At 49.7% G+C, this 24,395-nt stretch overlaps 1 protein-coding gene across 5 annotated transcripts in view; it reads right to left on the bottom strand.

Annotated features, from left to right (window-relative positions):
- The window catches only part of rerea (arginine-glutamic acid dipeptide (RE) repeats a), a 120,956-nt gene that overhangs the window by 34,181 nt on the left and 62,380 nt on the right, over positions 1 to 24,395 (bottom strand). For all 5 annotated transcript variants that reach the window (XM_030118716.1, XM_030118715.1, XM_030118718.1 and 2 more), the window contains one exon: positions 24,039 to 24,109. In XM_030118716.1, the coding sequence (XP_029974576.1) occupies positions 24,039 to 24,109 (71 nt within the window). The remainder of the gene's footprint in view (positions 1 to 24,038; positions 24,110 to 24,395) is intronic.

Here is a 24,395-nt window from a genome sequence, read left to right as displayed (position 1 = left end):
GGGGAAGGACGGGGAAGGAGGAGGAGGAATCTGCAAATCAATCTCCTGCTTTTAGTTTCTCTTCAATTAATCACAACACTCAAATGAGCTGCTCCATATTTAACGAGCTGCTCTAAAGGTTATACACGCACAGGTACAGTAACCCTGCCTCACTGAGGACAGGGACAAGTGCTGCCACCTACTGGAGTTTTACAGGAGTGCAACGACAGGAGAGGGTTGTAATCGCTGCAGTGGCCAGCAGGTGGCAGCACTGAGTCGAGAACAGAATCCAGGGAGAGGAGGAGAGGGAAGGGAGGGAGAAGAAAAGGGAGGGGAGGGAGAAAAATGGTTGAAACCGAGGCCAGCGCTGAGGTGAGGGATGGAAAAGGGCAAAATACTGTTTTCATTTCACGTTGTAAAATATTTATTGCGCCTTCAAATAAGCCCAACTGCCCGTCGCAGCGTTTTGAGTGAACATTACAGCTACTGCCGGCCTGCGATGGCGTCTTATCGGCCATCTTTAGTAGGGGCTCGGCCGTGGTGAGAGGAACTAACGGGGGGGGGGGGGGGGGGGGGGGGGGGGGGGGGGGCAACACCTGCAGCCCCGCCGACACCGACACCGGCACCGGACCACAGGAAAGACACGCATATGGAACAGAACGGGAAGGGGAAAAGAGACAGAGTAATGCAAGACAGACAGCCTGACATCCGCCCTGTGTGTGTGTGTGTGTGTGTGTGTGTGTGTGTGTGTGTGTGTGTGTGTGTGTGTGTGTGTGTAGGAACATGAGGTCAGAGTAAAGATATTTAAAGCCTTTAGAGTACATTGTTCTGTTATGTCACTGGGGAGGAGACTGAGCACACGCAGCCAAGCAAATCACAGCCTCCCTGAAACCTCCACTGCTCGCCCCCCCCCTCCCTCTCCACTCCTCCACTCTCTCATTTTTCCTTCCCCTTTCTCCAACCTTTAGAAGAGGGGGATGAGGAACAAGTGAGTAAGTGAGGCTGGACGTGTTAAAAGGCGGCTGGCGCGCATGCCGCATCACGCAACCGCACTTTTATTGTGATTCGATGGAGATCTGCACGGCGTACAGTGTGTGTGTGTGTGTGTGTGTGTGTGGATGACGTCATGTCCCCCCACCCATCCTAACCTCCGGTCCACACCAACAGACCGCCGTTATCTGGAGCTTGTGCATAATTAATACGTTAAGGAGACGGCGAGCGCCGGCGGTCTGCTACCTCAACGTTCCATTTTCTGCTCCTGAAACCACAAAATCCGAGGGATCTCGGAGAGCGAGACGCAAACTGCACAAGATTCACACCTCCTTCATTAGGCTGCGTTAGCTCCAGCCGAGCAGAGCGCGGACCAAATGTTACTTCCACTATCATCAGTATCCCGGCCGTTTACGAGTGGCTGCTGCTCGCCGCGGCAGACTGGCGCTCTGAAGCTCACAGCGGCGTTAAAGCCTCTCAGGCAAACGAGGGAGAGGAGAAAAAAAAAACGGAGGGAGCAACATATGGAGCACGTAGTGGGAGTGGAGCACAGCTTTCAATTATCGCAATTCTATAAACACGCGGGGTGGAGGGAATGAGTAGATAACGTGAGGAGAAAATGAAGGCGGATGATGGACAGCCCGGACTCGCCACGCCGCCGACGGCCGGCGGTATTGTCTGCTCCGAGCCCGCCGCGGAAAATGACAGAGAGAACATATAAGAACCACAATGCTGAATTGATTAGAGACATTCCTCGGAGCCTGGAGAGAGTGGAGCCGAGCCGAGCCGAGCACAATGTCAGCCATCTTTGTCTGTCCTGCCAGAGGCTAAACATGGCCCTGCCCTCCCTCCTCCTGGGCCCGAAACCCTGGGAATACCGCTCGCCGCAGAGAGGCCAGCAGACTGACTCACCCACTGCCCAGACCGGCAGGGGAAAGAGAAAGTGTAAAAAGGAGGAACAATGCAGTTGGATTAAGGTGGGGAGGAGGGGAGGAGGGGGGGGGGTAAAGAAAGTCCGTCTCATTTCCTCAGACTTAAAATTACAACTATCCTCCTCCTGCTTTCCAGAAAACCCCCCCCCGGGGGAAGAAGGCTGCCCCTTTATTCACTGAGGTGATATAAATCTGAGAGTCATGCTTTGGGGCTGAACACAATAGCTCCCCCTCCGCCCCCTCCCTGCCGGCTCAGCCCGGCCTGTGGCATTCTTCAACAAGCTCATCATATGGGGGTGGGGGGGCTGCTGCTTCCCAAAAGGTTATGTACTGTTGGAACCATTACAAGACTTTAAAGGTGCACTTGCTTGTTGAATAAATATAAAAATGCATCGCCATTCTTACGGGCACAGAGCGGCGTGCTGAGCGCCGGCTCTGAAAGCCGGCGAAACAAGGCGGGCATTGTGGGAGTCAGTTAATTCTCCCTCTGACGAGCTAAAGGTGGCCGGCCCCTTGGGTCCATAATGGCTGTGCAGCGCTCTTTGTGCTGCTGCATGTGTGTGCAGTCAACTCTGCAGCCGGGGCCTCTGTGCACCGCCACAGAGCGACAAAGAGGGGGGGGGGGTACGGAGGGCAGGCGTTTTACAGCCAGGGAGAAGAAAACAGGGCTTTAAATGTGAAAAGAAACCAGCTTTGTTGTTTTGAGAAAGAAATCTGTGAAGGTAATCGCTCGCGGAGGCTGAATTAATTAATTTTTTTTTGGCTTTTAAGTGCGAGGAAATCAATGCGAGAGCCGATTGAAATCAGAAAGCCAAGTGTTTCTACAGTGTGTCTCCATACTGGCATTTACAATACGGTCAGTGCCTTACAGCCTGTTACAACCTGTAACCCCCAAACCTAATGCCCCGTTCCTCCCCCTCCCCTCCTCCCCTCCTCGCATGGTAACACTAGAGCTCTGCTTTAAACAATACCAGATCCTCCTGCTCCCACCCGACAGCCCCCCCGGTGCACCTCGTTAACAGGAAACCTCTGTTTATTTTCTCTGCTTCTCAAACACTCTCCTCTTCCTCTGCCAACTCCGTAAGTGACCCTCTCCCTCCTCCTCCTCCTCCTCCTCCTGCTGCCGCTGCTCCTTTGCTCACTGGTGACAACAGCAGCCAGGATCTATGACTTCCTTCAGCACACGCAGGGAGGAAAGACAGATCCGCGACACAAAGGAGACGGCGGCGGCGGAGGAGGTCAAATGGGAAAGGCATCGGCCGGGAGCGCCGGGCACTTCAGCTCCAACAGCTGAGTTAGGTAATGCCCGAGGGGCCGGGCAGGTTCTGGGGTTGGTAGTTCGAGGTTGTCAGTGGTGTGACATTGACACGGAGGCTCCGAACGGAAGCGCGGAGGGGGGGGGGGGACGGTGGGAGGGCTCGTCGAGCCCGTCGCACAGGGAGAGTAAGCACCAAGCAAAGAACAAAAGGCTGATTGTGGCATTTGGAGGCAGAGATGAGATCTGGGAGGACTAATCTGCTGCTCCGACATGATAAGATTAGAGGAGGAAGGCAGGAAGAGCTGGCTGGGAAGATCACACACACTCACACTCACACAAACACACACACACACACACACACAGAAAGATGATGGATCTGATTGGAAGGGTTTTCCACTCTGCTCTCTCTCTCTTTGCAGTCCTCTCTCATTCACTCCCTGACTTTCTCACTCTTAGACAGAGAGATATGCCAGCACACCAGCACCCAATAAGCACTTCCATCTGGACGACAGAACACACACATACACATACACACACACACACTCAAAAAACGAAGTGTGAACACACTGGCGAGGTACAAGAGATCTGCTGTGCTCATGCAATCTTGGACATCTCAGTGACTGACAAAGGGGGTTGTTAAAAAGAAATGCCAGAATGCTGTGTGAAAACACACGCGCGCACGCACGCACGCACACACACACACAGACACACACACAAATAACAGGCTTTCAGCATAAGCACCACTATTCCTCTGGCGGCCAGCAGTGCAGCGGGGACTGTGTGTCAGAGGCGGGAGAAAGCCCCTCCACATCTCCACATCAGACTGTCAGAGCGAGCGGGTTCCTCTCCTCGCACGCCGAGCACTCGGACACTTTGCAGGAAGGCTCTTGGCGTCGAGCCTCCTCTTCTCGGCGCACGTATCATAACACTAAGCAAATGCTGATTACGGTGTTTGTGAGGAGCGAGTGTGCAACGGTGCGTCCCTGCCTGGCAACAGGAGCTGATGGAGAGAGAGTGTGGGGGAGGCGGAGGCGGGGAGGGGAGTCCCAGCTGTGGTGGCGGTGCTGGCAGGACCTCTGCGCCGTGCTGACACAGGGGTGTCTCTCTCGCTGCCTCGCTTTGGCTTGACCTGTTTGGATATTAAATCGGCGCCTCTGCTTTGAACACACTGGGCCCATCTGTCAGCCCGGCTCCATATTGGATTGGATGAGCATTAGCCCATTCAAAGTGGGCAGATTTGCTGTTCGTTTCTTTGTGCGTCTGTGTGTGTGTGTATGTGTGTGTGTGTGTGGCTTTGAACCGGAGCACCCATGCCTGCCCTTAATTCAAACCCCCTGTAATGCAGATGTGCACAAATCACTGGGTGGCAGAGTCACACGTCGTACAGGAAGGCTGATGCACGGCGGCACGTCAGAGGACGCGAGCGGGTCCCCGTCATCCGGGCCAGAGAGCGAGGGAAGAGGAGAACAGTCGGGTCACGTGGAGCCTCACAGATGATACTAATTAGGACTTCAAGGCTGACGGCCACTACTGCAAACCACGGGCGCCGTTCACACACTGGAGAGTCGCAAGCGCCACACATGACTTCTCCAACGCAGCCGCCGCCAACTGAGCATCCCACTTCAGTCAAATGGTTCACACTCCTCACATCTAAGGTCCGATTCCAGCCCATATATATTAAAACGGTTTGTAAACAGTCAAAGTCGTAGTCAGCATGGCCGCCCGGCCTCGCGTTGGCTCTGCTGGTTGGTTTTGTGATGAAGCCACAGTCACATGCTCGCACAGAACAAAACGCTACAAACTATTTACTGCAGCCGTGGTGCGGATTTTCTCCAGTTTCCATGGAAACGGAGTTGGTGCGTTTTCCAAAAGTTGCGTTTTCAGTGGCTCTGAGCACCGTTGTCATGCAAACACACTCCCAAACCACAACATGACCTTGGTTTTATCGCCGGAAAACGCTGCCTTGTAAACACGGGAAATCGGGGTACTAATGTAAAGCAATTAGGATGGATAAGAAAAAAAATTCAGATTAAAAAAAAAAGTATTCGAATTCATCATGCACGATCATTTTGATGCAGCATGCTTTCACAACAACACATCTCCACCGGGTCGATCCGTTTCACCTCATTTCAAACTGCAACCTCCCGAAAAAACGCTTTTTAAGGCAGAAATAACAAAAGATGCATCACGTTGTCAACATTGCACTCCTCCTGCATCGACGAGGTCAGCGGGAACGCCAGCGCCGGCTGGCTCGCTCCATAAAGCGGCCAAGCTGTTGTCCAACTTAAATATTTGCCTTTGCCTCCAATGCTGCTCGCGCCGCGCGGCAGTTTCAGCCAAGAGATTTAAGAAGAGCTAAGTGACGGTGCAGAGAGCAGCGCTGCACGAGTCAAAGGGAAAGAGGACATAAAGAACACGCTCAGTAATGATCATCATTAACTGCACAACACAGACAAAGAGCCCAGAGGACCTGACAAATGGTGTTGGGCGATTTAAGCTAAATGCAAATACACAGACGGAGCGATCCCTGCAGCACTCGCAGGGTGTAGACGAGAACGGAGATCCAAGTGAGACTTCAAACGCAGGCTGCAGGAGGACAGATGGAGGCGGTTAGGAGAACTCATATCTGGGTGTTCAGATCATAATACTGACTTTATTTCCCAAGCTCTCCCTCTCAGCCAGACACACAGTTAAAGCCTGCCAGAAAACATTGTCATTCCTGCCTTCAGTCTTTCATTTAGCCGCTTCAAAGCCTTCTCGCTTTGATACCTGGCTTCCGGTGCGTGTTACTGTATTTGCCAGTCTGTGTGTGTGTGTGTGTGTAGCCAGGGATGTTCTCAAGAGAGCAGAGACTTGTCTGGTCTCAAGGTAATACCCATGAGTCAGGATTCAGAGTGAGACAAACAAGGGGAAGGAAAGAAAAAAAAATGTTGGAATGCTGACACGTTCTGGAAGAAGCAGACTTCCTTTGTGTTGCAGACCAGTCTTTAACCGGCCCGCTGTTTCTCTCCGCCTGTAATCCACGGTGCTGTTAGCTTTGCCTTGTTAGCATAGCCTGGTGAGGTAATGAGACGTCCTCCTGATGCTGACTGGACTACAGCTGTGGACGAACAGAGCAGGAACGCTCACAGAAAGGAAATGAATATCAAGCTGTGTGTGTGTGTGTGTTTATGTGTGTGTATGTGTGGATTTGTCATTTTGGACGTCTGCCCAGTCCACTAATCCAAACCCTGGGTGTGTGTGTCTCCTGAGCAGAGGGAAGGCTGAGATGGAGCTGTGGGCTGATTGAGTGCTGTAATGGAAGACAGGAAATGAGAAGGCTAGTTTAAGCCAATGCTAATCGATGCACCCCCCCCCCCTCCCCCATCCTGCTATTCACACACATGCACATGTTTAACTTTCCGTGCTAAAGTGCAGGTTAATGGAGTATGAGTGTGAAAGGGTGGAACGGGTTGTGTGTGCGCGCGCGCGCGCTGTGTGTCCGCTCAACAACACACTGGGGACTCACAAAGGTGTGTGCCACTTCAAATCCCGCGCTGTGAGGGAGAAAGGAACAGTGTCCCTGGGCTTATGCGAGTGTGTCAAGTCGAGTTAATGTAGGAGCAGCTGTCAGGTCGAACGGCAGAGTGTGTGAGTGTGTGTGTCAGAGAGAGTGATAAAGACACAGAATAACTTGGATGGCGTGTTTGCTTCAGAGAAGTTTAGCGTAAAAGACAAATGGTGCAGTTTTAATGTAGACCACTAGTGGGTGCTGTTTGTATTTGTATTGAAACCACACACACGCATGCGGAGAACAACATGCTGTTAACATTAGCAATGGGAGTGCACGGACATTTGTATTGTTCTGTCCATCTTCACAGGTCTTATGATTCGATTCGAATCCAATTATTTTGTCAACGACTCGATTCAATATCACCATGCATCACTCTGTTACTCCCCAATTTGTTTTCACTACTGCACTAGGCTTCTTCTTCCAATCATTAAAACAAGCAGTCAAGTTGATTTGTGAAAATCACAAACATGACAAGTGTTTTGTACCAGTAAAAAACTAAACTGGAACCGATACAGTGCAGTGCATTTAAAATCAAGAAACAGCCTTCCTGCATTATAAGCCATTGTTTTGTCAACACATCGCGATGCAATACATTCAACACCCCTGCCATGTACTGAGCATGTGCCTTATGACAATTTATTTTGGCCGTGGTGTGCAGTATGTTTTCAAAAAGTTGTTTTTTCAGTGGCAACAAAGGTTTTGCATTTTCACTTCAAAACGTTGCTCATATAAACTGGTTTCTTGATCGTGTCGCTCTTTGAGGTCAGCACGGACTGACAGTTGCAGCTCATGAGAATATTTATGATCCTTGTAATGCAACACAGCAGAGCTCATTTCTGCTAAAGAACACACAGCAGAGAGAGAGAGAGAGAGAGAGAGAGAGAGGTGTGGTGAAAGACAGCTGGAGGTTCATGCAAAACAAAGGAGGGATAATCTCAGGATCATGCAAACACGGGGTGTTAACGGTGAGCGTGAAACCCATCAGCGGCGAAGACCTCGCATCGCCACCAGCTCCACCGCTTGTGATTGTATTGTTTTATCTGTGGTCACCGCCTCACTCGATATCCATCTTTGCTGCAACCCCCCTCCGACTCCTCCCCGCTCCGTTTCCGTCTGAAGGTGACCTTGTCTGTCTGTCAGTCTGCGGTGATGACACCGGCCTTATCAGTGGTACATCATGTAAACGGTGTATCAGCCAGATGCCGCACATGCCGAGCAGTGGGTGGTCCGTCAGGCGTGCTTGCTTTGTACAATATGCAAATAATCGCATGCAAATTACCTGCCTGTGTGTGAGTGTGTGTGAGACAATATATCCGTGTAGATGCAAATGCGGCAGGCGAGATGCGTGTTAAGAGATTTAAAGGGGTTACGAGCCTTTCCAACACAAACACAGTTACAGCCCACAAAATTCAAAAAGGCTCCTCGTGGCAACTGGAGTCTGAATGCTGGGGAGGAATGTGATCATAACACATGTGTGAGCGCACACACACACACACACACACACGCACGTCCAGAGGCCAGAAGCGTTGAGCAGCCTCCTGCTGTGCTGCAACAAGAGATGTATTGTAGACAACACAGCTGCAATAACAAGACCGGCCCAGTGCTGGAAGGAGCCGTGCTGCAGGACGCTGCAGCCGCCATATTGTACCGCGATTACAGACGGGGGTTTCTGCACGGGCTGGAAAAATACACCTTAATGCACAGTAAATGCCTAATTCACTTGGAAATGAATTTATAGACACAGTGAGAGACTTATTCATAGGATTTCACTTCCTTCATTGAGTGGAGAGGCATTATAACAAGGCTGTTCTTTAAACAGTGAGGCTAAAAGATGGTTTTAAATAGAAAGGGCATCATTGTTCAGCGTCAGTCAGCTCCACAGACTCAATACTTCACACATTCCCTCATAAAACACAGAAAAACATCAACTTATTAATCCTGAACTGTTCAAAAATGATGATATTTGAATAAAAAAATAAATGTGCAGATTCATTTGAATGTGATTCTAATTAGATAGAAGTGATTGAAGTTGTGCGAATAAAAACACTGGATGTGAAAGACAGAAGAGAGAAAGGTGTAAGAACGTTTGAGTGATTCAAGTGAGACATTAACTGAGTGCACATGCTGAGAGTACAACTGCAAAAAAAAAAAAAAAAAAGGAGGAAAATTACACCTAAAGACATTTGTGTTCACACGCTGCCAGCTCTGAGGAGATGTTACACGTTCTCCATACAGTAATGATATATTTTGATGTGTCATTACATCCTTGAGTGGGAAAGGTGCTGGGAATTTAAAACATTTCGCCGGGCACTGTCGCAAGAGAACGAGGCCGCGGATCAATGGACAGCGACAGGAAATAAGAAACAGTGATTCTAGCAGCCCACGGTGCCGACTCCTCATACGCAGAACAATAAAACAGACGGGTAGGTAAACAACCGCTCTCTAATGCAGGACATGGAAGAAAAAAACAAATAACACTGGAGTCATGATGAGCTTAGTGTGTCAAACACACACACATGCACACACACAGAGCAGCCAACGAAAGAGAGCGAGCGAGACAAAGAGGCTGAACAACACACCAACATCCCCACTCTGCAACCCGGGCACATCAAAGCCTCCTCCGCCCATTTATCTGTGTGAGCCTGTAAATCAAAAAGCATACTCTGAACACACACGCAGCCGTAGCAGCAACGGCGGCGGCGGTGTGCAGAACCTGGTGGAGAAGGTAGAGGATTCTGCTGTAGACGAGGGAATTACTTGCCTCAGCTCTCTGTGTCGAGAGAGGAGAGGACGACTGTTTATCAGGAGGGAAGAGAGAGGACGGGGAAGGCTGCAGGCTGTGCCTGACGCGGCGCTTCCTCCTCGCTTCACTCCCACCCCTCTCTTTGCCCCCTGTCATCGTCGCTGAAAGGTGACACCGGCAAACATCTTTAGAAATGTCTGGAAGGTGTGTTGGATGAGAAGCCGGGTCAGTGCAATTAGTAGTAACAGCATGTTGGGGGGTGAGATACAGTACAGCGGGACCGGAAGAGAACAAACTACAAACACTCGCAGAAACACACAGAGAAGACAACAGGAATGCAAACACACACACACACTCAATGAGTGCATCCCGGTGTGACCATATGGTTTGATGGGGACTTCCTTCCACCACAGAGGAAGTGTCCGTTTACAGTGCGCAGTTCAGTTTTCCGCCATCGCATCCTGTCTCCCGGCTGTAAACGGCCATGCGGCGTGTAGCCGGCCGGGATCGGCTCGGCCCGGATCGTCACGCCCCTCCAGTGAAATCAAGCAGCTCACCACACCGTGCAATCAGCATCGGCATGAGATCCGGTCGAGCGCGCGCAACCTTCAAGGAGAGAGCGCTTCTCCCGGCGGCGTGAGCAGCTCTCTGTCCGTGTGGCTGACATCCACCTGTCCTTGGGTGGAGGCTGGTCAGGCTGCCTCTTTATAACTGAGCGGACGCAGCTAACAGATTGTGTGTGGAGCGATATGATAGGCCGATGATGGAGTGATCCCACGGACGTTGACGAGCAGTCGGCGTGATTACTGACGGCCCTCCTAAACGGCGGGCAGCGCCGTACGTGATCGCGACGCGGCCACGCCCCGCGCCGAGCCATCGCTCCCCGGCAGTGCTGGAACGGTAGCGGCAGAGAGGAGAATGCTAAATGTGCCACTTGGCGCGGTGATTGACACCGAGTCTCTTGTTTACCGGCGCCGTGGAGATTTGCATCTTTTTACCACAGCCCCCCCCCCCCCCCCCCCCCCCCCCCCCCCCTCTCATTTCTCTTCTTCTCCTGCGTGTCCTGTGCCTCGCTCACACAATCCTCCCCGTTTGTGGCGGCTCTGCATGAAGTGGATATTACCCCACCCTGCTGCTATGATATTGATCAGCCTCCTCCTTTCTCTCCCTCTATTCACAGCCCACTGCATTGATTCCACCTCTCCCTTTGAGCCCGCCAGCTAGGAGTGATTACACACGCTGCTCACATACAGCGATGCAAACACACACACACACACACACACACACACTAGAGCCTTTGCAGCCTTGCTTTACTTTAAAGGCTATAAAGCTTGGTGGCTGCTGCACCAGCTCAGTGAAAACAGGGCTTTATTTCATTCAAGGAAAGCCAATGACTACAAGCTTAGCGTGACGTATTACCATAATAAATATCGTTGTTATAGCATGTAAGCATAGCACATCAACCATCTGGCGTGGAACCGCCTGCTCTGTGGCTTTTATTTCTTCTCTCTCTCTTTTTTTGTTGTCAGGTTGGTGCTAAAGATGGCTGTGGTGAGGCTTGACAGGTGGGCTCCAGACACCTTGTGATGCTGTGCAGAAGCACACAGCGCTGATACGCTCTCCTTTTATGGGCCTGTGGCCGCTCTCAGGGGCCAAACACTTACGAGCCGAGTCAAAACAGTCGCCTGGGCGTGAGAGCAGCGCAGACCGACGAGCCAAAATCATCTGTGCACGGCTAAAGGAGTTTTTAAGGCTTCGGGTTTCACATTCACAAAGTGAGTGAGAACCGAGTCCGAGCATTGTCAAAAAAGTTCCACCTTGGAAGCCATTTTCAGAAATGTGCACCACCATTGCCGTGTTAACAAAACTCCAAAACGCATTTCCACTTTAAAAACATAATTCCATGAATGAAAAGCTCCGGTGGATCAGAGCGTTTCTACACCGAATCCCGCCGGCGGCGGCAGGAGCCGTTGCCTCATCAGTGCACAGCTGTACATTAATTAGTCAACCAACCCTCCTCCATTGAGCAGATAGCATCTCTGCTAACAATAGCGCATGGAGTGCGGGAGGTTTTTTTTTTGAAAAGGGGGGGGGGGGTCCTCGCTGTTGGGATAACAAGGGCAGTGTGGGCCGATGCAGCAAGCGCAGCCACTTATCTCCAAGTAACCTCTGTCTGGCAGCTGCAACAATCCAGCAGAGAGGCTCCAGCAACAGGCCAGAGATCCCACATATTATACACACCCTCGCTGCCACTTGGCATTTAAATGGCATTTTAGCATGGCAGCAAACAGTTTGCTCCTAATTATGGCGAGTTGCCGCCGTGTAATGAGTTGAGCTTCTCCAACAGCCAGACCGCTGAATCCGGCCTTTTTAAGGATTAAGGAAAATGTAGGTTTATCACACGTTAAACCCTCACAGGTTAGCACAGGCGAAAACAAAGATGAAGACAAAAGGGGGAAGAGAAAAGAACAGCCCAGCTGTGATCAATAGTAGTGATCAATAGTCTCCCTCTGTACCTTACATGATTTGATATAACCTTTTCCAGAATCGCAAAGTGACTTCAGATTAGGTTTCTCAAAATTAAACACTCAATTACCAAACTCAGAAGCGCTAAAGCAGAGCCTTGACAAATAAATAACATTATGTCTCATTATCTCTCAAAGCAGGCAGATCTAAAAATCCCACTAATGATCCGGTGAGGCGTCTTCAGAGATGATGTTTTGGGCCAAAAGTGACTCGGGGAGACAGTCAGCCATCTGTTAGCAGCAAGCTTCATCGGTTCCCTACAGGTCCTGTCACCAGTCTGCAGCCAGCGCGGCGTAAGCAGCAGCAACGAGGTGTGCGCTTTGTGGGAATGTGTGGTTCTCGGCTCAGCGGGGAGGAGAGGACGAGAGGTCACACCGAGACAGACGGGGGGTCTCAATCACCTCCATCACCCCCCCCCCTCCCCTCAACTTCACAACATCCACTCAGCCACCACTTCCATTACCCGGGCCCACATTAAATCTTTCCGTCTCGGCTGGTTGGAGGATAAGGAAGTCGGTCCTCTCTTGCTGGTGTGTGTGAACTCATCGAAGACGTGCTGCCATCAGATCGGCGCCGCATCCCAAAAAAATGCCCGGAGGCGCGAGATTCATCACAAGGCCCAGACAGCAGAGGAGAGCCGGGCGGGGGGAGGACGAGAGGAGTAATGTGGAGTGAGGTGAGGGATAGAAGACATGAAAAGGTGTCAATGATTGGATCTTATAAAGAGTTATTCAGCCACAAATGGAGAGAAGGCATTACAGCAAACTATAAAAGGGCTGTTAAACTCTACAATCCAAGGTTATCTTGCAGCGAAAGCTGCAGTGCTGGTCAAACTGAAACACGCTGCCAGATCCATCTGAATATATGTGTAAAAAAGTGTAGTGAAAATGATCTGATTCAATTAAGCTTCAGATCAAGTTGAAACATCATTTACACAACGTTTATGTCCACATGTAGACAGATTAACAGTTAGACAGAAGCGTCATTAGTATCATCAGCACTGTGAATGCTGAACAGACCCCCAAATAAGTAATCAATTTGCTCAATCTGTGAAACTGAAATCAACAGAATTCTCTTCATTAATCATCAGCCAGGCATGACGTGTAAACATATGATTAGCATTGCTAACGGTACTACCATATTATAGCGAGCTTCCCCACATGTGTGACCAGTGTTGTGTTTTTCCAGCATTCTGACTGGCTAGCAGGGTTTTATGCTTCTCGCCACACTGCCACCTACAGGTCTGGCAGGCTCACAACAGCTCTTAACCAGGCTTGTGTAAATTAAGATTTTTTTTTAAATACATGGCTGTGTGTAAACAAGAGGAGAGAAGAATCACGCAGGATGCCAGATAAAGCTTCCAATGCAGGGCAGAAGCTCGCCTTTACAACTGAAGGGCTGAAGAGAAGCCAATAGATAAAAGACGAGGGGGATTTGACAACAGAATAAAAAAAAAAAAAAAAAAAAGAGACTTATGGGAGGTCTGTATGTTTTTTTAATCATTTCATTAAGATAGTGCTTAGGCTAATTTAACAGTAGGCTTAATAACGCAGGCTCTCCCCTCTCTGCTCTGTACACAAGTGTTAACTGCCTGCTGGAACAAAGGCAGCTCTGTTCACAAACACAACACTGCCAAACTGTTAAGTACATTCCTATAAAGAGAGGAACAAAGAGCATTTGAGCGTGGCGGGAGGAGAAACGAATACAGCTACTGAGGGGATAGCACAGCTCGGCCCTTTGATGGCAGGAAATGTCTTTACCATCGCGGCCAGTGTTTACGCTGCCTCGCAGCATACTCTTTAAGATTGAGGCAACAATAAAATAAACCGGCAGAACCATGAAATCTCAGAAGAGATGATGCTTGGGAGAGATTACGGCTGAGAGGGAGAGAGAGGGGGGGCGCGCGGGGCATCGTTTGAGATATGTACTGACAAACAGCAGGCGGACGTGGTGCAGAATTGAGAGGTTTGGGCTGTGCAGAGTGTTTATGGTTACACGAGGCAGGAATAATGAAGTGTGTGATATTTTTGTGTGCGGATGCAAGTTGCCAAAAAAAAAAAAAGAAAAGAAGAAAGAAGGGAGGCACAAACACCTATCTGCAAGAATAAAATGTGGAGTGTGCGCGAGTGTGTGGCGAAGCGTCTCGGAGCCTTTCGCAGCTGTGGTTCCCTCGCCCCATGTGATCCATTGGCAGTGACAGACGGGAAAACACAATTTAGACTGGCTCCTCGGAGCACATGCAACAGCAGCCGCAGCAGGCGGAAACGTGACGCACTGCGTGGAAAACACACAGCCCGCTTCGGTCTGTCTGAAAACAAGACCGGTGGATGTTTGTCATTACATAAAATGTCCTGTCTGGCCTTCCTCACTCTGTGCCGGAGACTAGCACGGCTGGACTGTCTCAGTGTGGAGAAAGCTGAAGACCATCACGTCTTGCTGTTTAAGCAAGTGGAAGTGAGCTCAGGCGCAACGATTCCAGTCCAGGATTCAAATCGTGTCAAGAGTTGAAGGTATCCTTCCATCTCTGACTGGGAATTGTGTCTCTCGAGAATAGTGGTGCTTTCTCATTCAAATAATGCCAACAACATGCTAACTAAAAATGATTTATCTGAATGCACGAGCCTTCCAAGCACTGGTGTCCAATCAGGCAGGATCGGCTTCGCAGGAACAGAAGAGCGTTTGTTGCTATTGAAGAGTTCCTTAACAGAGCGATCTTCCTCTTTTCATGATCAAAGGCCGGGCATGTGCGAGCCAGTTGTGCTGCATTAGATCAACATGCGTTCAGAGGTGGAGATAAGAGGGGAGCTGCAGCACATGCAGAGAGCGTCGGAGGGCCGGTGGCGGCCTGCGCCGCTGCTGCGGGAGATGGCAGCCGCTGCTGATGTTGCTGTTCTTGTAAAGGCTGTGTGAGGTTCAAAGTGGAGACATTCCTCAGACCTCACAGCAATCCCAGAAATTTCCTCCCCTCATGTCTTCTTCTCCTCGCTCTCTTCCCTCCTTTCCTCCCTCGCTCTGCTCTCTCTGCTGGCAAGAGTTAATTTGCACCATGTGTTATTTAATGTAGGAACGGGGGGGAAAATAGGGCCCTGGTGGAGGCGTGTGAACCTGATACCACTGTAAATCTCCACTTCCCCAGCGTTACACCCTCTCGCGCCTCCTCCTCATCCTCCTCCCCTCCTGTTCTCTCTCATTCTTTTTTTTATTGGCATGTCACACATCGGACAAGCTGGAAATTACACCGAGCCGAGCTGAGAACCAGCGGTGAAACACGCCAGATTCCCATTTAAGCTGGGCGAGAGGGGAGAAGTTGAGATGTGGGAGCGGACCAGGAGGTGGCGGTAAAATTGGCTGTCCGTTTTCGAGCGGAGGCCAACCGTTGATGAAATGCGTTTAGCGTCTGGTTACTACGATCAGCGCCGGGTGGCCCTGAGGACACGAGACGTACCCGCTCTGAGTACGAATCATCATTCGACGACGACGGCTACCGTGGAACGCCATCGCGCCCCTGCAAAACACTGAACACTAGTCGACATCAAAGCGCCGTACAGCCTCTAATTTAGCGTGCAACCCCCTATGGAGGGGGAGACTGCTTTCATTTGGACAGGAAGACCTGGCTGGGTAATTAAATGGACCTCGTCATTATTCCCGTACGCAACAACCAGCCCTGGAAAGCAGCGCCGGCTCTACCTGCCTTTGTTGGAGGATGGCTACATTTGTTTTCATCACAAGACAGCGGTGTCTGTTTGCCCGCACGCTTTAAGATAAAGTGTAGTGCTCCAATTTACTTCAGATGTCAGTGAAGACATCAGAGAGGATACTTTCACTTCTGATGTGCAGGGGGGGAAAAAAAAAAAATAAAACAAAGAAGTGTCTGCTGAATATTTCAGCGCTTGGATTTCAGAGCGAGGCCCAAAAGTCATCAGTCACCGAGAAATGATGTGACAAATCTGCATGCGGCAACGTGTGAAAGATAGAGCCGGGCTGGAGGAAGTAAACTAATGAAACTCCAAAGCCGGGGAGGAGTGGACAAAAGGCTCCTTTGGCTGAATAATTTAGCAGTGGAGGGTCAAAGAGGTGGCTATTGATTGAGCTTTTAAAGAGCCTTATGAAAATGCTGAGGGCCGGCGGCTGAGCACCACCAACCCCCACTGTCCGGAGGCTGCACCCACTCCCCATCTGGGAAAGTAATCACCTCTCATAAAACACACACTCACACACACACACGCACACAAACCCCATTTTGATTTCAGTCTGTCTACTTCTCTCCCCTCCTGTCTTCTATCCTGGAGAAAGAGACGATCCTATTGGTGGAACAACTAGTTTCCATAGCAGCATTTAGCTAATGCACAGGGAGGGCAGTGAGGGTGAGAGAAAGAAGTGTTATCTGTCCAAAAAGATGAAAAGAGAGAGAGAGAGAGGGAGAGGGAGAGGAGAGAGGAGAGACGTGGAGCCATGGAGAGGATTTGTTTTATACCCACAAGGAGAGCTGAATGCAGCTTGCTCGACTCCCTGGGCCTGAAATGTGTGGTTATCGCAACCTTGCCATTTGTATTGCTTTATTTATTCATCACTGTGCTTCTGTGGACAATCAATCTAACCTGCCTCCCCAAAGAGACAAAGCTCTGTAGCTGTCTGAGAGTCTCTGTCTGATTTGAAAAATACACCAAGCATACAAAGCGACACCAGAGTAGCACAAGCTCTTGTCTGTCTTGCAGGGTTTTTTTTTTTTTTCTTTTTGTGTGTGTGTGTGTGTGTTTAACGACAGAAAGCGGCGGCCGCTGCAGCTAGCGACCCCGACGCCGCGGCTAAATGACCTAATGTTATTACAAAGAATGGCATTAATGGCTTCACCTCGGTGAAATTTCAAGTGTGCGGAGAGGGAGCAGGGGAAAGAGGGAGGGAGGGACTGGCGGGGAGCCTCGTACCTCACAGAGGGGCATTAATCAAAACGGCCATAATGGGTAAAGTCACCTGATACTGCCAAAGCAGCAGTAAAAATTCTTTGCTCCTGGGGTCTACTCACAGCCAACTGCAGGGGGAAGAAGGGAGGGGGCGATTTGTCAAATAAAGCCCGGTAATCTGAGCAGAATTTATTTGTCCAAATCGCGGGGTAAAAAAAACAGATTTCACTTATCCTGCTGCAGTCCACCCCAGTGAAGGATAGTGTCAGCAACTATTTCTGCTCTGTTTTCTTTTGTGGGCGAGTGACAATGAGCGGCCATTCAGCGCTCGGCGGCTGCTGCGCTGGGCTGCTATTGCTTTAAGGCTGCTGCTCAATGGGGAACATTACAGGCAGAATGCTTCAATCAAACAGCTTGCAGCGGGCTCGCCTGGCCGGCCATGTCTATAGACGGCGAGATGCCCTTGTCAAAGCTGCTTCCTCGCAGAGAGCGCCGAGACAAGCAGACACTTAAGACAGCCCCACACACACACACACACACACACACAATTGTGAAAGGCTGCACCTCCACATGCTCGCGCCTGTGAAATGTACCAGCTCGCTTACAGCAGCTGAGTGGACTGTGGAGTGAAAAGGGAGAGCTGAGCAGCACACACACGCACACACACACACACACACACACACACACACACACACAAAATTGTCCCTAATGACTGTAGCGCCCCACTCTCAAGAGATGGCAGCGGCTGCTGCTCTCCTCGATAAATATTAACAAGAAGTGCGACTGATGGCGGTGCTCACTGATCCATAATTGCATTTCAAAATGTTGGAGGGGGGGCGGGGTGGTCGCAGGGGGTGGGGGGGGGGGGTGGAGATAAAAGGAGGAAACTCAAGCCTTGGAGGCAGTGACAAGAGACAAGTGATGGCTGTCTAGTCAACCTCCTCGCACCACATCCATGGCTCAGCAGCAGCAGCAGGGAGGGAGGCTTCAGACACACACACACACACGCACACACACACACACACACACGGACACACACAAACAGGTTCATCCACTGTCTGAGGCTCTCACTTTCATCACAGGCCACTTTGACAATCGCAACTTTACATAAAATCTGAGGCGGGATCAGGGGATCGGCGGGGAGCGCCATTATGTACATTAATGATTTTATTTCAAAATATGCGCAGACAGGGAAGCTGCAAGCTAATTAGCTTGAGGATCTCATTGTTAAGCTAATTCTCAGCACTTTGGATTCCATTAGGGCTGTAGTCAAGGTCCGCGGCAAACTAATAACCGCTCATGTTAAGCATGCGTATTTATGCACATATATTTGCATCTTTATCCAAAAAAAAATTTTTTTTTTTTTTTTTTTTAATTATGGGCTTCAAATGGGTGGCATTTTCCAAAAGCAGCAGGATAAGCACTGGCTGAAACCATCAGGAAGCAGTCGTGGGAGATACAATTAGCATTTGGTGTGTGTGTGTGTGTGTGTGTGTGTGTGTGTGTGTGGTGGAGGTATACACATGCTGTTTACGTGACGGCGGTGCTGTTGCACATGGACGGCGCATATGTACCGTTTCCGCGCGCAGGTCTGAGCGTCGGAAACGATCAATAAATAATAGCTCGCGCATTATCTCAAAGAGAGGAGCGTTTCAAATGAGCGCCGCGGCTGGAAGTCTGGAACGCACTTGCAGCAGGGATAATTTCTCCGGCACTAAAAAAATTAGGGTGGTATTTTGTGCATCATTAAAATCTAACAGCACATTCGCCGGCCTGCTTTTTGGGCTGATTCACACAAACAATAGTTTCACACTGGGAAAATGCACAACACTATAAATAGCCGCTTTCCCTCATTATTGCTCATGCTATCTGCTAATTAAATGTTTTGGTTCTTCAATCAATTATTTCCACCAGTTTGAGGAAATAAACAATATCGTTTTGCAAACAGCAGACGAGAGCGAGTCAAATAGTTTTTAAATGTCGCTGAAACACTATATTACTGTGCTGTCTGGAGAACAGCCAAGCCTCTCAGATAGCAGAGATGCAGTTAACGGCAGACACAGACACAGCCGACACGAGTTCTGAAAGATGATTTGAGAAATGTATCTGAGTTATTTGGCAGGTCGGTTAGAAGAGAGCATCAATGTGTGGAGAGAAAAAAAAGAAGAAAAACAATAAAGAACCGTGATTATCTGAGTAAATGACAGGGAGAGCTGAACGGTGATAAAAGCTTGACCCTCACGGATTAGAGACGACGTGGAAATTCACACACACACTTTGATCAATAGGAGCTACGGCTCGGATGCAGGACACACATCCCATCAATTAGACTGACACGCATCAAGCGTCGGCCGTGTTTTCCTGGCGGCGCCGGGATCCTGGGCAAACACGGCGGCGTTGCCGCCGCCGCCGCCGCGCTGCCACTGGACAAACACGCGAGGATGTCGCGCAAATCTGCCGGTACACATCTGACGGCGGGAAAACACGGCACGCTCCGGCTCTGGGAGGATGTGGCCTCAACCCGCCGCCAAGCGAGGGGCACAAAATGAAAATCTGTGAATACGACACACACACACACACACACACACACACGCGCTGTGTACTGGTTACATGACAAAGAAAATCCTTCATCCTTTTTAAGCTGATCATCCCTGCTGCAACGTATGAGCCGGACTCCTGGCAGGATAATTGCATTGTACGTGGCATCTAATTAAATGTCCATAAGCAGGCAGATACAGGCGAGAGATGTGTGTTAGTGTGTGTGTGTGTGTGTGGGTGTGTGTTGGGCTCCTCAATCCCTTGTTCCCAGAGGGAGAAATGCTGCAATCACTCCATTAGAGAGGGAGAGGGAGGGAGGGAGACGGGGATGCTGGAGGGAGGGGGGGTGGGGGGGGGGGGGGGGGGGGGGCTGAGCTGACTCGGCCAATAACAGCAAATGAGGTTAGATACAAGCAGAGTGAGGGAGGTAGGAGGGTCAATGAGCGTCGAGGACATGGACACAATGACTTGAACATGGCTGGGAGGGGGAGGGGGAGGGGGGCTGGGGGGGGGGAGTGACAGCAGATAAAGAGGGGATGGGACGGAGGGGGAATGAAGTACAGAAACCGACAGAGGAGAGTGACAGAGTGAGAAGCAGAGACGGAGAAGACAGTCGGGTGTAAGGGAGGCAGGACGGATCAGTGGAGGCGGGGTCAACGGGCGCGTCTGGTTTACAGCCTCATGTCGGACCTGCGTGTGTGTGTGTGTGTGTGTGTGTGTGTGTGAAGCAGTGCAAACGGGAGATCAAAGCACGTGATTGAGATGCGAGTGGCTCGACTGGAATGTAAACGAGACGAGTAAACATGGCGTGTTCATAAACACACACACACACACACACACACACACACATTTATATATACATACAGGTCAAAACACACAGGTGTGCGTCTGGCGGCTTCGCTGCGTTTCTCTCATCAAATATAGATCGTAAACACATTACAAGGTCGTGGCACGGGGTGTAAACTGAAACCGGCCCGAGTGGGGAAACACACACACACACGGGACATTTACTGGCCTAACTAATCACACACCATCATCATCATCATCATCATCATCATCATCATCAGTCTTTAACACGACGAGACCACATAGCGTTTTCATGTGAAGCATTTTTCATCTCCGTCAATTACATCTGCTTCCTTCTTTAAGAATGATTGAGTCGGCGGTTAGATTCCCACAGTTTCCCGTGCGTTCGCCCCTCCGTTTCCTTTAAAATGGCCTCCTCCTGGTCATCGTCGTGTCTGGGCAGACATTTTAGGAGGAAGGTAGGAGGCTGAAATCTATACGGCTGGATCGATGTGTCAGAGAGGTTGCAGCGGGCACCGCAGCCGCCACTGTTGAGTAAACAAGAGGGGGAAAATGATTGTCCTCTGAGCCTAGAATGACCCCAATAATGCTGTAAAATGGATTTTTTTTTAAAACGTGTGTGTGCGTGCGCATGTGTTATTGCTGAATGACTGTTCGCTGAAACAACAAGGACGTACGGCCAACGAGCCGAGACTCCCGCTCGCTGAGGAGAGATGGAGAAGATGAGAGGAGACGGAGAGGCGAGCTTCAATCTTTGTTCTTCTCCACGCAGGAGAGATTGATGGCGGCATTCAGGATTTCTACACGCCGCTAATTGGATTCACAGGTCATTAGATAAAGTACACAAGTGAGACTGTTACAGCCTGAAGACCGAGGGAGGAGAGAGTGAGACGGGGAGGACGGCACAAAAAAGAAGAAGAAGAAGAAGAAGAAGAAGAAGAGGGGTGCAAGAGGGGCAATATTGATGAGGCTGTTCGGTTAAGGACCAATAAAATTTCCTCCCTCTCCGCTGCGCCGTTCCAGCGCTCGGAGGGGGGTCGATCGATAAGCGTGGGGGCAGGAGGGAGTAAAGAGAATGATGCCTGATGGTTCCCTCACAAAACGTCCCTCCTTTCTTTTTTTTGTTTTTTCATCGTGCAGCAAGTTGAGCTTGTGAGATTATACAAAAGAGCAGAATGACTGAACACGGACACACACACGCGCGCGCCTTTTTTTGTCGACTACACCGGCGTGAGCAATCAGCCATCATCCTCAAAGAGGATTTGGTCAGACTGCTAAACAGAGATTATGAGTTCTGAGTGAAAAACAGTTGTTACTAGAGAGGTTAACTACCGCGGCCGCTTCCCCCTCCCAGCACAGCCGCCTCTGTCTGAGGGGGGGGGAATCTTAATGGAGAGTCTTCATGGCGGTCCGCGCATGTGCCTGAGCCCATAAGAAGGACTTCCTGCCATCCTCAGCACTCTCTCACAGCAATCCGATTAAAGCCCCGCTGCTGCGGGCCGCCGGCTCGCCCGAAACCTCATCACCGAACCGCACACTCAACACGCACGGTTAGCGTCCTCACAAGGTTATTACAGTCGCTTTACAGGAGTGTGTTGTTTACCTTGCTTTAAAAAAAGAAAAAGGAAAAAAAAAACCCTCATGCTAATTCCAGACCAGCATCAAGCAGAGTTAGCAGCAGACGACGGCGGAGCGCAGGTGCAGCGAGCAACACGGGTTTGTTTCAGGTCAGTGAGAATCCGGCAGACGGGTTCTGTCTTCTCTGAGCGCTAATTATGAAGCAAACATGGATTGTTTTTAATAAGAGATCTGAGTGAGTTTCTGCGACATGACGGGAAGGAATTGGAAAACAAAAAAAAAAAAAAAAAAAAAAAACAAGAAGCGAGCTGCTCACGTTTTGGAGTTTCAGAAAGAAAAAGCCTTCCAGCATCTCGCATGCCGTCGAGGCATTCATTAGCTTTTGACCTTGTGGAGTTTTTCCAAGACCACCGAGGACACGGCTTCATCTTTCACCAGCATTTGGCATCTTCAATTCATTCCACTTTGTGATGTATTTATTCACCGATTTTAATGAACTGACATAAAACTCTATTAACCCTGAAGGAGACTGCTGTGGCAGGGATAATATTAGTTATATAAAAGCTACACGGAGCACAGAACATCACCAATAAATCAATTCTGGATTTAGTAGAAGTGGCTCTGCTTATGTCTTTTCAAACTTTTTAAACATTTCTTTTCACTACATATAAATCTAAAAACCAAAAACCAGGCTTCACATTTTTCCATACAGGCACTGTTGATGTGACGATGCTTCAAGTGGAAACTTTCAGAAAAGTTTTGTCTTAACGGCAGAGACAGAAAAAGTAGTTTTCATGTCTGGCCACCAGCAGGTACTGCTGGTTGTTGTTCTAATGAAACGGCACACACGCTGCAGAGAACACACTAGAAACTACAACGGGATCAACGCCATGGAAGTTTTCCACGATCGCTTGCAACAAGCGCAGAAGCCACAGCCTCTGGCAGCCGTCGGCCCGCCCTGGCCGGCCCTCTCCAGGTGGTCTTTGTTCTTCTGGAGACCACCGGTCTGACAGAAAGCAGGCGATCCTCCCCTCAGCAGACCGAAACACGGCTTTGTTTGGTCGCACAAACCCCATCAATCACACATTTCGCTGGTTTCAGCTCATTAAGTGGCGGTTACATTACTGCAAACTCGGACCTGGATGCGTTCCACTCTCGTTCCTGGCGGTTGGAAACTTGACAAAAGACCAATTAGAGACAATCACATCCTGTTGTGTAATCAATTTCAGGCCTCGCCGGCAGGTTTCTATTGGTGCGACTTTAACCTGAAAATCCTGGCGAGCAGGAGCAGCACTTGTTGAGGTGCGCTGACCTTCTGGACGCGACCCAACACGGACAGAGCCGGTGGCGTTAAAACACAGCCGTCCAAAAAGGGGGGAATCTCCGTCTGACCCGCAGTCAAAACCATCACGAAAACCATTAGGGTCAATTACAGTGGAGCTACGTCTCTCGCAACACTGCGCCGCTCTCTTTTCATCTGCATGAACAAAGACAAAGCTGTTGATGGTGAACTCGAAGGCAGCCAGCGCAGAGAATACAGTGGGAGAAAATCAATCCTGTGTATGTGTGTGTGCGTGTGTGTGTGATACACTTTCAGTGTCCTGTTGCCCAGAAAACAAGCGGCACCTCCGAGCCTGATGAATCAGCCCTTCTCGGTGGCAAATTAAAAACTAATTCCTTTCTTTATTCAGCAAAAGAGGCAATTTGGCCACATTAGGTTGTGAGGAAAATCAATTGGAAACTGGTGAAGGTCTCCTTCATTAAATCAATTAAGAGCATCGACAAACATCTATATTTCCATTACAAGCATTATTACACTGCCGCTGGATCACAGAGGTGGACGGTTATTCAAGGCCGAGTCTCAAAGGGGCTTTTATTTGTCCACACAACAAACTCCAGCTCAAGAAACCACTTAAACTCTCTCGTGAGAACCTCAGCTGGTCACATCTCAGCAGCGCCGACCATTCCACTGGACGTCTGGCTCCATTCACGCGACATCCGAAGTCACAACGCACCGTTTTCACGTTTCACTTTTACACAGCGGAGTTTTGGAAAAGCTGCTCATTTACACCACAACAGCAGAAACGCTGGGAAACGATGTCGGTGTTATGTGGGGCCACTAGTAGGCGCTGTTGGACTGAAACCACAGAGTGTAAGAGCAAGCGTGACACTCGGGAGGACTCGGGAACATTACAACCGACCAACAGGAAGTTAGAAAAAAACAATTACTCACCAGTTTGAAATCCTGAATGCTACAAATGAAGTAAGGAGTGTTGGGCCGCCGACTCTCAATGTACACACAATCTGCAAGAGAAAAGTGGGGGAGGGGAAAAAAAAGGTTTTAAAGAAGATGTTCACACAACTCGGAGCTTTCATGTTTCCAAGAAGCCAGGCTCAGTAATATTTTATTTTGTGTGCTGTTACCTCTGCAGAAAAGACATTTTTCTCCTTGAGTCAAATTCAATTGGAATGCGAGTAATAGGATTAAGGACTTTTGGAGCGCTACAAGGTTGCCTTTCCAAAGCAAACATTACGCCCTAGGGGAATTATGTTATTGTTCCACTCCATTTATACACCAGTGAGCAATGCT

This window comes from Salarias fasciatus, chromosome 20, assembly GCF_902148845.1.
Source record: "Salarias fasciatus chromosome 20, fSalaFa1.1, whole genome shotgun sequence".
NCBI classification, from domain to species: domain Eukaryota; kingdom Metazoa; phylum Chordata; class Actinopteri; order Blenniiformes; family Blenniidae; genus Salarias; species Salarias fasciatus.
The sequence above is the reverse complement of the archived record's forward strand: the minus strand, read 5'-3'. Positions and strand labels throughout refer to the sequence as shown.